Source organism: Sporothrix schenckii (genome assembly GCF_000961545.1).
Source record: "Sporothrix schenckii 1099-18 chromosome Unknown Cont48, whole genome shotgun sequence".
Classification (NCBI taxonomy): domain Eukaryota; kingdom Fungi; phylum Ascomycota; class Sordariomycetes; order Ophiostomatales; family Ophiostomataceae; genus Sporothrix; species Sporothrix schenckii.
The window spans coordinates 533,036-547,222 of record NW_015971149.1 but is presented as its reverse complement, the minus strand read 5'-3'; the positions used below and the strand labels follow the sequence as shown (position 1 = coordinate 547,222).

Sequence of the window (14,187 nt, the reverse complement as noted above, 5' to 3'; positions counted from 1 at the left end):
ACAGTCTTGACTCTATCATCTAGGCTCGTTTGTTATGGCGTGAGACAATTGACATAGACGTTTTCATTAGTCTTTCCAAGAGGCTACCTGTGCCTACTTCAGCGGGATGAGATATGTTTTGTGTCTAAATAGAAAAATCATCGAACGACTAGGGGACTCTTCCGAACAAAGCAAAAATAACATAATAAAAGGAAAAAGACAAAGCAAACGAGGGAAAACGCCCTGGATTATGCCATGGTAAACACCTTCCCGTGATCACTTCTTGGATTTGTGTAGAAGTGAACGGAGAGACAAAAACAAGACAAAAAACGCTCAAGTCCAACGAGGACATGCATTACAAAAATGATGAGAGATAGACGGACAAAAAGACCAGCTGCAGAACGAGTAAACGATCCAGATAATGCAAGTATGCTCCGTAAACCAGAAAAGAAAAACAAATGATTCGCATACCGCAGCCAATTTTCTTTCCTTTTTCTTTTCTATTCGCGAATTCCTGGGATTCCTGTTGGCACATAAAAAAACGAGGGGAAGTAAAGCGTATAAGAGAGACAAAGGAGAAAGTGAGTGTTCGTAAAGGTGGGCCAAGAGAGAGAAGACGGAGATGGGTTTGAACGGTTTAATCCTTCTTCGGCGCACTGTCAGACCGGCCACGCTCGACGGCTGTCTCAGTGGTATCGTTCGTGTTGTTCGTCACAGTTGTGTGAGACGTCGAATGTGTACCATCCGTGCCATCCGTGTTGTCGTGCAGAAGATGTGCGGTACTCGACTCCCGGGTCGGTGTCTGCGAGGCACCGTTCGGGGCAGGAGACGGTGACGCAGCACGGCCAGTGTAGGACGAGCCAAAGTCCACGTTAGCGGTGGTACTGTTGCTCGCGCCGTTGTTGTTATGGTTATTGTTGTCGCTGTTGTTGTTGGTATGCTGACCGTACATACTAGAGCTGCTGTTGCTGCGATCGATTGGAGACCAGCCAACTGCCACACTGCCGGCAATGATGCCTGCCATGACGGTTGGTGCACCAAGAGCCGAGTTGGACCGCGAGCGCATCGAGCGCATCGAGCGCGACCGTCTGCGCGAGTCAGGCGAGGCCGAGGGCGTCATGAGGGTGGCACCGAGTCCACCCGCCAGGCCGTGGCCGTTGGTTGAGCCGAAGCTATCTTCGCGCGTTGGCGTATGCGGCCGAGGACTGGTAGACATGTTGAACGAGTTCGAGCGGGAATTGGGCAGCGAGTGCGAATTGGACCGGGAGTTGGAACGAGAGTGAGACGGGGACAGGGACGCGGGCAGGGCGAAGGTCTCGCGCGGGTGCTGGATGGCAAACTTGAGGTTGTTAAGGCGGCCACCCTTGAGGCGCTTGAGCCAGGCCAGCTCATCACGGACATCGGCCAGGGCCACGGGATAAAAGTCAAAGCGCTCGTCGTGCGTGTAGGGGTCGGACACGGTAACATCAGGCACCTGCTCGTTCTTCTTCTTGCGGTTGGCAAACCACCGCTTGGCAAATGCGGGCACCAGCTTCTCGAACCATGCGTCAGGAATCAACCGAATCAGAGCACCAATGGGAATCGAAATGAACCCGAAACCGACAGCGTAGCCCCACATGGTAGGCGACTGGCCTTCCGAGGCAATGTTGAACGCCAGGCCACCGACCTGGACAATGAGGACCTGACCGCCAACCATGATGACGCTGATGCCAATAAAGAACCAGTTCTGCGTGAGGCCCTCGACGATGTTGAACTTGTTGTCGAGGCGGCGGTTGTTCCACTGGTTGAAGATCTGCATCCAGACAAACGTGTTGAACACGAGGGTTTGCACCTGAGCGTCAGTGGCATGCTCTCGCTGAGGCAAGACCTTCTGGCCGCCAAAGAAGAGCAGGAACGTTATGGCCAGCTGGTAAAGGGCCTGGCCAATAATCATCTTCCACATGGTCGTCGAGATAATGGAGGCACCCTTGCGCTCGGGCAAGCGGTCCAAGACACTCGGTTGCGGGGGGTCAGTGGCCAGGGCCAGCGCGGCGAGGGTGTCCATGATCAGGTTGACCCACAGCAGCTGCACGGCAGTAAGCACGCTGCTCTCGTCCGTGCTCGACACGGCCGACACAAACGTGAGCACGACAGCCGTCACGTTGACAGTGAGCTGGAACTGCAGGAACCGCTTGACAGCATCGTTGACGGCACGGCCCCACTTCAAGGCCTTGACAATCGAGGCAAAGTTGTCGTCCATGAGAATGATAGCAGACGCTTCCTTGGCGACCTCGGTTCCAGAGATGCCCATGGAGAAACCGACATCCGCCAGCTTGAGAGCGGGCGCATCGTTGGTGCCGTCACCAGTCACCGCAACCGTCTCGTTCTGCTCCTTCAGGCGCTGTACAAGCACACGCTTGTCCTCGGGACTGGACCGTGCCAGAACGTGAAGCCGGGGGATAATTGAAAGCTGCTCCTCCTTGGTCATGTTGCGGAAGACGGGACCTTCCATGACTTCGCTGTCGTCCTGCAGAATGCCGCAGTCCCGGGCAATGGCCTGAGCCGTTAGGCGGTTGTCACCCGTGACCATACGAACGACGACGCCGGCACGTTGGCAATCGGCAACGGCGTCACGCACACCGTCGCGGAGCGGGTCCTTGATGCCGACGAGGCTGATAAAACCCATGTTCTTGAAAACATCCTCAAACACGACGTCGTCATTGGCGCCCTCGTTACGGCGAGCGTAGGCCGGAGGCCACTGGTGGAAGTCGCGGTAAACCAGGCTGATGCAGCGCAGCGAGTGCGAGGCGTAGTTCTCGATGAGCGAGGAGAGCGAGTCACGGTTTTCGTCGGTCATCGGGGAGAGGGCAACGTCGCGCGTAGGGTCGCGCAGGATCTGGGTGCACTGCGATAGTAGAATCTCGGATGCACCCTTCACAAAAAGACGTGCGCCGCGACCGTTCGGCAGCTCCACCACGACACCACTGCACTTGCGGCCGGAATCAAAGGGAATCAGCTGCAGCGTCTTGGGAGCGTTAGCCCGCTCCTCGCTCACAGGGCCCATGGCGAGGTGGTCACGCGCAAAACTAAGCAGGGCAGACTCGGTCTTGGAGCCAATATACTCAGGCTTGCCGTGGACCTCACCCTCAAAGGCCGTGGAGTTGATGGTGATCGACTTGAGCAGTATGTCGCGAACGTCTTTGCCAAGGCCGGAAATCGCCTCCTGGGCCGTGAGCTCGCGATGCTCGGCGGCGCTGTTGGAAGCCACCGTCGTGTCTTTGGCTTTGTTGTTGTCCCCGCCAGAAGAGCTGGGGCTTCCGACGCCATCGACGTCAGCGAGGCCCTGCTCGCCAAACCGTTGGCCAGTACCGACAGTGCCGGCAACCACGCGCATGCGGTTCTGTGTGAGCGTGCCCGTCTTGTCGGAGCAGATTGTTGTTGCGTTGCCCATAACCTCGCAAGCCTTGAGCTGACGCACCAGGTTGTTCTCTTTGACCATCTTGGCGGTTGCGTAACTGAGAGCGAGTGTCACGGCGAGTGGAAGACCTTCGGGGACGGCGACGACAATGATCGTGACGACGACAATGAAAATGTTGAGGAAATCTTGGCCCTTCTGGGCGGGCGTGACGGATGGGGGCAGCTTCGGGAGGCGGACGAGGAACTCGATGAAGAGAACAACAAACAGCAAGAGCGCCGCAGCACCACCAAGCTTCGCAATATAGTCGGCAATGACGTTGAGCTTTGCCTGCAGAGGGGTGATCTCGGGGTCGTCCTGGAGGGACATCATCGTCTTGCCGTAGGTGGAGTTGACGCCGGTGGCGGTAACCATAAAGGTGCCGAGGCCTTCCATGACACGGGCGCCGGACTGGATGAATGGATCCATCTTCTTCAGATCCTCGTGGCTCTCGATAGCAGCGTAGACTTCGTCGGCGGGGCGCTTGCGAATCAGGTCGGATTCGCCCGTCGCTTGTGATTCGTCGCATTTGATGCTGTGGCCTTCGATGAGCACACCGTCCACGGGAATCATGTCGCCCGTCTCGAGGTGGACGACGTCACCGACCAGAATTTCCCAAATCGAAATCTCTTGCAGGCGGCCAGAACGGACCACCTTGACCAGGCGATCAGTCTTCTTCCGGTTCAGCTTGGCGAACTGCCGCTCCTTTTGCCAGTCGTTGAGGGATCCGACGATAACGACAATCAGGATCGCAACAATGATAGCCACGCCCTCGATCCACTCAACAGCCGGGTGCTCTGCATCATGCTCCTGGCCAAAGGTCTGGTACAGACCAACGGCCAGTGACACGACGGCGGCGATGGACAGCATAATAAGAATCTTGTCGTTGAAGGTAATCCAGATCAGCTGCAACAGCGACTTGGCCTTCTTTTCTGGCAGACGGTTGTCTTTGTAGACGCGCTTCCGGTCGAAAAAGCCCTCATCTTTACGGTCTTGACGGCCACCTGCTGCGGCAGAAGCAGACTGCCCTTGGCTGCCCACAACGGCACTCCCGTGGCCGGACACAGCCTTTCCGTGGTCCTTTGCTGCTACTGCGCTGTCAAAAGAGATGGCACCGTCGAGTGAGGTTTCTTCAACACTTAACCCAGCTTTCCGATCAGTGCGCAGGCCCTTTTCGAGGCCCGCCAAACCACCGAGGCTGTAAAAGGCAGACAAGCTCTTTGGGTCGAACATTTTGCTGAGTTGGCCGGGGCTGAAGGCGAACGGGTTGTTGTCGACGTGGAAGGTGGCTTCGGTGCCACGGTCTGGCTTGAGCGCATCGGGGTCGTTCATGACCATGTCGTTGGAGCCATCCACAGACGTCGACCGGGTAACGTGCTGGACGCCACTCGCGGCGCTGCCGATAACGGTTTCGCCCTGCGAGATGGCGACGGATCGGGATCCATCTTCTGAGTCGACCGAGTTCTGGCGCGATCGGTGGGAGTGCGGGACGGCGAGGAAGCCATGGGTGCGGTCGCCGCTTCGCGACATGACAGGGCTCGACACGTTGTGCGGACTTGTTGGACGGCTGTCTCTGCTTTCGAAGGAGGTTGTCGTTTGCAGCTGTGGCCTGCTGCCGCTCGTACTCGCGTTGGAGCTGGTGCTATTTCCTCGTCTTGACGTAGACGCGCCGGGCCCTAATGGCGGATGTTGTGGTGCGAGGGAGTTGTTGTTTGTGGACAGTAATGGTGGTTCGGTGGCAGCCGGGCTGTGTGCTGCGTCGTCCGACACAGATATGGGGGAGTTGGTGTACAGGGGGATGCCGTCTTCCGACATGATGGGATTTGGCGGAGTGCTGACAGCTGTGGTATCTATTGTTATCGTTGGGCTGTCATCGGTGAAGATTGTGTTAGCCTCTTGTCAAGGTCTTGTCAAATTGTGCGGGATGTCGAATTATATAAGATCTAACAAGAAATAAACCTTCAAACGGTTGACCATACATTCGGGACTGTTTCGAAGGGGGAGGGAGGGCAGGAAGGGAAAGGTATATAAAGATCAAAAAGTTGAACTTACGCCCGTGGCCTCCGTAAGGGGCCGTCTGTATCACCGCTCTGCGCCATCTTGTTTTGGAATCGGAACGTGCTCAGCGGTTACCAAGATCTGGGGTACGATCTACAGTTCTGTGCTTCGCCTTCTTTTTGGTGCTGAGGTGCCGGATCGATGTGCTCTTTTATTTCCTTCGCCGATTTTGTGCTGAGTGGTGTGTCAGTGACCAAATGATTTCGTGTCGTTCGCCTTTGCCCGACAGCTCGTTGAATTGCGGTGGTACATCATACTAAGCGCCGGGCTTAGACTTTTAGACTCTTGGGCGGGTATCTTGGCTTAGGGGGAAAGAGGCGAAAAGTACATTCCGCCAGGCCAAACACGGAGGAGGCTATGTTCGGGCGACTTTTTGCTCGGGCGACTGAGCAAACCCCTCAACAAAAATATAACAAAAACAAGAGCAAAAAATCGAAACAAAGGAGAGAAAGAGCACGCTCTCCAAATGTGAGAATGAAACCGCAAAGGAAAATCAAAGGAAAAGATGCACTTACAGAATAAGAAACAAAGCTTCACAATGGTTCTTTGAGGGTGCTGCAAAACAAAGGTCGACGAGAAAGCGGACGTTTCCAAGTTCAAACGAGTGTGCAAAGCAACTCGCTTTTGGAACCGGATAGTCGTCTTGGCTGCGCAATGGATTCGCAGGTGATCGTTCCTTCTTCCTTTATCTTCCTAGCAGGCGACACCTGTTGCCTTGGACCGCACAGCCCGTTGCAGTTGCGGCCTTGTGAGTGGCCAGACCGGGCGCGGAGGCAGGGTGAGAAGGCAACAGAAGGGTCATGGGCGAAAGACGACAAGTGCGAATCGAAGAGAGAAGACAACAAAAGTAAGATGCTGAAGATGCTATCGAAATGGCTGTCGTGGGTGGTGAATGTATGCGGTGCCCGGAAGTTCGTATGCAAAGCCAAGCTGCCGAGAGTAATCGACTCCTGTCGCAAAGTGTACGCCGCAAGGAAGCCGACGCGAGTCTCGATCTTTCGTATGAGCCTCCTTTTCTCACAGCGTGAGCTGAAAAATGAGACGAGGGGAGCTGCTAGCCGGCCCAGTACAGGATCGGGAGAGCAGCGAGGAAACAAAGCGAAGAGAGGAAGAAACAATGAGGGTATTGGAGTATGGAGTGTGCGGTAAAGGAGCGCGACAAGATGGAGAAGTAGAGCAAAGGACAGCGACAGGGGGTTGTGGGAGCAGAGCAGGTCAGATAATACAGAGTGGACACCGAGCGGAAAGGAGCTGTCAGTGGTCTGGGAGTTGTATCGAAAGGCTGAGCAAAGCTGGGCAGGAGGCCGAGCGGGAGTGCTTGTGCACTTTATGTGTGAGCCCTACACTCTTTGCGTTGAGAGCTGGTCAAAGAGAGTCGAGCAAGAGAGAGGGAGGCAAAAAACGGACAACGTCGGGCTCGGCGGGAGACAGCAGCTGATATCTGCCTCGTCCTGTCGTGTGCAGAGTGCTTTGTGTGGATATGGGTTGCAGGTCCTTTGCATGGCCCTCTGGGCGTTTGTGGTTTGGCCTTGTTTGTCCGTCGACGCTTTGGGCCTGGGCAAGCTGCAAGCTGCCAAATTCCTTGTTGTCAAGGTGTATGTTGAGTTGTAAATCGTACTGTGCACGGGAATTGGCACCCAAACAATGAGCGCCAGGGAGAGCGCAAACTGGGGGAGCACCGGAAAGCTTCACTTGGCATTCCAAGAAGCAGGCCAGAAGCATAACAAAGACAGGTCGAGTTCGGCACGAAGACGACGTCCGTCACGTCGGCGGTGTTTATTTGTTGTACTGTGGTAATGCTCGCTAGGACGGAGCGTCATGGGGGTAGACGCAAAAAAGGGGACGGCTAGGGGGGTGCAAACTTTGTTGATGATGGCAAAGAATTTGACGGGGGAGAAAAGAGAGGGAAAGGGGCAATAGAGACGCAAAGCCTGGCCAGAGAACACAAGAGCAAAAGGAAGGCGCGACCAGCACATACGATGTTCACGGAAGGTGCCTCGGTGCGTTCGCGAGTCTTGAGCAACTGCGGGCTGCTGGCCTCACAGCAAGGCAGGAGCAACTGAACAGAACAAACTCCCTGAGCTCGAGTCTTTTACGTCCATTGCCCTGAGGTTTTTCAGGGCACAAATTTCTTTCAATTGTTCTTTCGTTTTTCAGTCACGTCTTTGCTCAACAGGTGTTTGCCAAGAAGTCAATCACGCAGAAATGCAACAACACCAAGAGGCCCCCGAAGGGGGCTGTGCAAGTGGGCGTCGAGCCAATCACAGCGTGCAATATATCAAAATGTGGATATGGGCGTGAAACTAAAGGGTGTGTCGTTATAAGATTTGCAGTCGGTACCCAGAGGGAAGGGTAAGGTGCGAAGAGCGAGCGATTTGCTGGTGCGGATTCCATTTTGTTCTCTGTACAGTCTCGACCGTGCCTTCCTGATTGATCTTTTATCTCTTCATAATGATACGGCGAGTACGGAGTACGACATACAGAGCACAAGTCGCGAAAGGGGGTTGAGGCAGGCGCGTTGGCTGGTTGGATCGGTCGGTACCTTCCCTATTTGAACCTGATTCGATTTTGACAGCCCAATGCAAGGCGGAAGGCGCTTGGGGGAGCCGTCCCACCCACCATCTCGCCTATCGTTCCATGTTGAAAAACTACGAGAGACCGCACTGTTTTATTGTCAAGTTTGCATCTCATGCGTTTGGTCGTCAAAGCATGCTCAAAACGTTGCATCGTTCGACCTGTTTTCATTGACTTTCTCCTCGTTTGGGGATGAAAGCACATGCCTCGCAAGCTTGTCTTTCGAGCTCCCCTTGTCACCATACCAAGCATCACCCAAAGGGTACATGTAAGCTACTGGACGCCATTGCCTGGCCTATGGGATACTACAGCTACCTTCGCGGGTCTGGGCACTGGAGTCGCTAAAGCTTGACGGCACCTAGACCACAGTGCGAACTACAGTGTACATTTAGCAGCATATCTTTTGCTGGCACTGTATATACAACCGCAAAAAACCAGCAGCACCAGATGCAATGCCGTATGATTGGACCTTGTACAGTCTACAATGTATTCATTCTTTGTGTTTTCCATCCAAGCGCTTGCTATATCGGGGACATGCACGGCAGCGTGCATCAGGAAACGTCCCGGGTGCACGCTCCCCCCGGCATGGCAAACAAGTGATTGGCTGTCGATACAAGATGAGACGAGGCGCAGGACAGATGGTGAAAGAGACGTCGAATGGCCGGTCGTCTTAGCCGTTGATTTTTCCAATCGACTTGCTTCTCTGTAAAATATGCTGGCAGCGGTTGGCCTCTTGTGGCGCAAACGGAGAGCCTGCACTACAGCGACACAGTGCACGCGCTGTGCGCTGATACTTGCAGCCATGCGCTGAGAGCTTCAAAGTAGTGGGTCTGGCTGCCTTCGGGCTCCACAGGCCGCTAGACACCCGCAAGCTACGGGTTCTTAACGCTTCTCGCATTTCATGAATAGTCTCGAAGCATTTAGCTGCATTCGGCTCGATTGGCAAATGCTCTGCGTTGTGATTCGCTAGCTGCCTATTGCAAACTCTGCCCCGCGAAGCCAAACAAAGGTCCTGTGTCCACTGAGTCTCTGCCGGCTGCCTCTTTTGTAAGTGTACAGTGGTGTTTTCATGGCCCCAGCTACTCCTGTTCGCCGTCTTCTGTCTCCATGACACCACTATGGCGTCTGCCAAGGCTGCTGAAGGGACAGTGCTGTAATGGAAGCTGGAAGGCTGTGAGTCGGGCAGTGCCAGCCATGGCAGAAGGCAAGGGGAAAGCGACGGCCAAGGAGGCAATTCGCACGTGCCAGACGATCTACATATTCTTCACTTTGGCATCGATGCTCCATGCCGGTCTTCATTTTTACTTGTTTTGCTTTGTTTTCTTGAGAAAGCCTCGCCAACGCGCGGCCTCCTTTTCTTTGGCTGCCGCTGTCTTACCCTTTGCTACATTTTCTCTTGTCTACGGTGTCTCAGCGGATCGGACAAGGCTGTGCATGGAACGGCGCAGGAGGCAACACAGTCAAGCAAGCGTGTGAGGCAAAACGGTGCAAGGAAGCTCGATATCGCCAGCCGGTACATGATTCGTTGAACAATACGAGAAGAGGGCGGCGAAGTAATAGGAGGCTTGACCAGGGACATGGTCACGATGATACGCGACAGACAAGACAACGTAGGACAGACAGCCATTCCAATGGGCAGGGGGCAGCGAGCATCGTGGCATTCGGTTTGTCTCGGACTTGGCGCTGACGAGGCAGCCAGCCAAAGCCATAACCTAAAGTCAGATGAAGGCGTTCTGGAGTTAGCTGAGGAATGCAGCCTGCAAATGTTATTGCAAATGTCACCGCCATTGCCATAGTGACAGCAGATTACAATATCTCAGACATCAATGGCACGGCAGAATATGTCGTAACGACGTAGCCATCCATGCGATACAGCAGTCCCCAGATGAGGTAGTCAGGTAGTTGAGGCAGTCATACGGGTCCTACCCAGAGGTGCGGTGTGTCGCTTTCATGCATGAGGAAGGCACAGTACCGATTCGCAGCTGCTCGCAGGAAGAGAAACGTCACCACGACGAGAGACACAGCAATGACGAAATGGAAGGTCACATAATGAAACAGGAAATTGTCTCGACAAACCAGCTGCCTTGACAGGAAGGTCGAGGCCAATGCTCCGAGGCGAAAGCCAAGAAAGCGTGCACATCTCTTGTCGATTCCGGTTTAGACACTGTCGCACAAACATGCGGAGTATATCGTACCAGTATGTTGTTGGACAAGTAAATTACACTCCATTGAATTGTGTAGGTTTTTCGCCCTTTTTTTCTTGATTATGTCTAGACGACGTAGTACGGAGTACTTGCACGGTTGTCTTGCTTGCCAAATTATGTGTTTATACGGGCGTACAGCATTCTTAGTCATTCACTGGTTGAGGTCTGCCAAGGTCTTGGAAAGCGTGGCATTTCGGCAGTGCAAACCACTTTGTACTCAATAAACTCACGCTAAAAGCTCCCAACCCAAATTCATCGGAGTTGAGACTAGATTTGTCTGTATGTACCGTGGGCGATTGCATTTCGGTGTTGTCGGATAATTTGTGTATATGCGGAAGACTGTTTCGTTTGTGTAAGAGGTCTGAAAGGCAATGGTTTTTCTCTTGAAATTGAAATTTTATTTTAAAAAAAAAATATACATTGACTTTTGACTTTTTTACCAAAAAAAAAAAAAAAAACCTAGTTACAAAATACACACGGATATTTCGTGACAGCATAATTCCATTGATCCGGCATACAATATTATTTGAGAATCAAAAGTGCAACCATGCTATTGATTTAACATGTTTCTTGTTGGAGAAAATACAGACACAGTTATTGAAACCGGGGGTCCGTACGGTAAAAATGCCGCTTTGGGGAGACGGTCAACCCGACCCGAAAACTCTGAAAGTCGCATGATACCATGCACCGGCTGCTCCGTGCCTTTCGACAAACCACCATGCGCCACGAGGACGACAGAGTTTGAAATAAAAACAAAAACAGCAAGGCATGTACACGTGCTCCAATTGCTCACCGAAGCATATGTTGCGCTTTAGGCACCGCGGCCCAACGAAAACCAAAAAGATCCTCAAAAAAGCATCGAATGCGTGGCTGGACCGGTTGGGCAATGACTGGAAAACGGGGGTTTCCCAGTTCGGTTCCTGCAGAAGACGGTTCTGTGCCTGTAAGTGCGGGTGACAGTAGCGGCCGGAGGGAACGCCACCATGTGGCAGTGCAGGCTTTCAGGAACGAAAACGACTACCGAACACGACCACCGAAAACTCTCACGCCACTGACGACTTGACGAGTGGAATAATCACGTGAAACAGGTTGACACCATTCTTCCTGCCGTGGACCTGTTGATGCTGGTTTGGCGTTTTGTCGAACGGTCCCGTCTGATGTCAACCTGGAGAGTGAACCCTTCTGCCGACGGTGTCGCGTGGTGGCTGGGCGGCCGTTCACAAAACGGGACGCAGGGGAGCTCGTGTTCGTCCGCGAAGCGGGAAAAGGGGACGACGTGGGGAAACGATGCACCTGCTTGTTCTAGACGAGTCTGATGTACACTTTACGAGAAGGAAAGGGGAAAAAAGGACTACACATGCATCGGAAAATATACGGCAGGAAATGTGACGGCAAAACGGCGATCGACGCAAGCACAGCCTCCTTGTGCCATCCAGTGTTATCAACATTTTGTAGCGCAACGGGCGTTTGAAAAAAAAAAGACTCTTATATTGCCAAGGAGTCGAACAAAAGGTGACGGCAAAGGCGGGGGAAGGTGAAGAAGGAAGGTGGAAATCAAACATTTGACCAAACGAGATGAGAAAGATGGAGACAATGTGTTCAATATGGGCTGCTGACGGAACCGATGCCAAGTACGAGCATGCGACACGCGCCGTGAACAACCAACACACCCCACCTCTTGATTTCTTCACCTCTTGATAACTTGATAAGTTGATAACTTTGATGTCCTCCTTCCGTTCGCGGAGAGGCCACTTCCGATGGCCCGCCCTTGTACCGTCCTGCTGGGACGCAGAATGCAACATCGGGCGTGGCTGTGCAGGCCGGGACGCAGAAAGATAACGAGATGTTGAGACATTGTTGAGGGGGAGAAGGGAGGAGCGCCCATCTTTGCACGTCGTTTGCTTTGATTTTGTTTTTGGAGATCTCGGAATCTCGGGAAAAGCATATATCTCCTAGAAAATCAAACAATAAAGTGCCGGACAAGTACTTTGGCAAACACGGTTCGCAGAAAGCAGCCTCGTCCGTTTCATCATGAATTTGTGATCAAAAAGAAATCAAATATGTGTTCCGTCAGAAATCTCAGGACGCCCAACAGCCAGAACTTTCCAATATACAAATTCAAGGGAAAGAAGAGAAAGCAAAACTGTATAACGTAGTGCGACTTAATAGTGCGACTTAAGCTTCTGTCGTTTGCACATTCGTCCTCAGAGCCGGCTTCCGCTCCGACCTTCCCATTCGATCCGACCTTCTCGGCGTAGAGGGGGCAGTAATAGTCTGTGGTCGTCAAGCTTCTTTGACCGCCTCTGCTCCTTCTCTTCTGCTCTGACAAGACAATTGATACGCACAAATAAAAGAAGCCATGGCTCGAACAGAAAGCCGAGCGGTTCCCGCATTCACACAGTCTGGCGTGGGTCGAAAGGGGAAGCCAAGAAAAAGTGCAATTGCAACGCTCTTGGCACCGTTTGCCTCCCTTGGCGCCGAGATTCATCTTATCAAATTGCACATGAGGTATCGAACTATGAAGCAATCAAGGAAAGTACGGCATACCGAGTAGAAATCGGACGCATCTTGTGAAAAGCGGAAACCAGACTACTCGTTTACAAAACCGAGCTCCAAGAACATTCAGATGACCAGTACTTACAACATACAAGGAATGGATGTTGGGTGTTGAATTCTCCCTTTGTAGACTCAAAACATAGGCTCCACCAACATTGCAATTACCATGCTTCGTCTATAAAGTTTATGAAATAAACGCTCACGCAAATTCTCTTTTACAAACTCACCGCTTCCCACCCAGATCTGTACAACATATATCACCACACACCGACAAAGCAGGACATTTGAAGGTCTTTTTTGAATTGTGAATGGTGGTCGTTGGCCGTTATCGACAAAGTGGAGTTGGAGCGTGGCAGTGCTGGCCCAAACAGTCCGTTTTACTCCTTTTTTCCCCATCTCCATCTGTCCGTCCTCGCGTCTTGTTTCCACACTCTAGCTCAAAATGGCTCGAAATGGCTCGAAACATATACTGAGTATATGACGATTGCACATGGACGACTGACGCAGGCTTTTTCAGTCCGCCTTTGCCATGCATTGCTGAACTTTATCGTGGTAATTTGTCGATTCTGCGCTTTTGTAATGCTCACTTTTTTTTACATCACGCAACTGCCAAGACAGTTACCGGCCAAACACCTCACAGGGTCAGGCAAGCAGGAACACTCGTGAGTTGAGCGATTCGAAAAGGACTGCTCACAGGGAGCTGCGGGAGATGAGTAAGAAGCATGCCTATCAATGAACTGGGGCCAGGCCCGCGAGGACATCATCTCCGTTTTGCCAAACTTGTTCAAGGGACCCCTAAGAACTACAACTAACAAGGAGAAGATAAGTGCATATGGCTAGGCCGTGGTTGACCTTGCCCTGGGCCATTCCAACCCTGGCTCAAGCAGCGATCATGTTTTCTTCTCTGGCTCTCTCCCAAACCTCTCCTTGGCTTGTTTCTCCATTCCCCCCTTCTTCCGGATCTACTTCATTTCCTTCTTCCATGGAACAATTCTTTTTTTCCCTCATTTTCTTGCAACGTTTGATGAATGATGAAATGATAAAATGATTCAACATGCCACGGCTCGGCAACGGCTCCACCGGCAGAGTGGGCGGGAAGAATTTCTGCTGCTTCTGAAGGTCTCCCATTCGCATTTCATTTTCATTTTCCACTTTTTCCATTTTGCTCTTCCCCAATTTCCGTCAGTCACGGAACTTGGCCAGTGCCAATATGAATACATAACAAGCGTCGACACGTCAACACGTCGACCATCGCAAATCTTCTTATGACGGCGTAGAAAAGGAAGTACGAATACGGCGCAAGCGAGGGCAACGAGAGAAATTGCAAAGATGTTCGACGCCCGACAGCCTGCTGCACGCACGTCTTCAAACTCCGCTGCGGCG

At 52.6% G+C, this 14,187-nt stretch overlaps 2 protein-coding genes across 2 annotated transcripts; one reads left to right on the top strand and one right to left on the bottom strand.

The window, feature by feature from the left end:
• Positions 1–616: 616 nt before the first annotated feature.
• SPSK_00978 (Ca2+-transporting ATPase) lies at positions 617–5,511 on the bottom strand (the record flags this gene model as incomplete). Its single annotated transcript, XM_016727910.1, has 2 exons — positions 617–5,279; positions 5,465–5,511. The coding sequence occupies 2 exons, from the start codon at positions 5,509–5,511 to the stop codon at positions 617–619; spliced, it is 4,710 nt and encodes a 1,569-aa protein (XP_016584004.1).
• Positions 5,512–6,124: 613 nt separating this feature from the next.
• On the top strand, positions 6,125–7,081 carry SPSK_01230 (uncharacterized protein; the record flags this gene model as incomplete). The annotated part of the gene is made up of 2 exons (XM_016728161.1): positions 6,125–6,615; positions 6,646–7,081. 2 exons carry the CDS (start codon positions 6,125–6,127, stop codon positions 7,079–7,081), a joined length of 927 nt encoding a protein of 308 aa, XP_016584003.1.
• Positions 7,082–14,187: the final 7,106 nt, after the last annotated feature.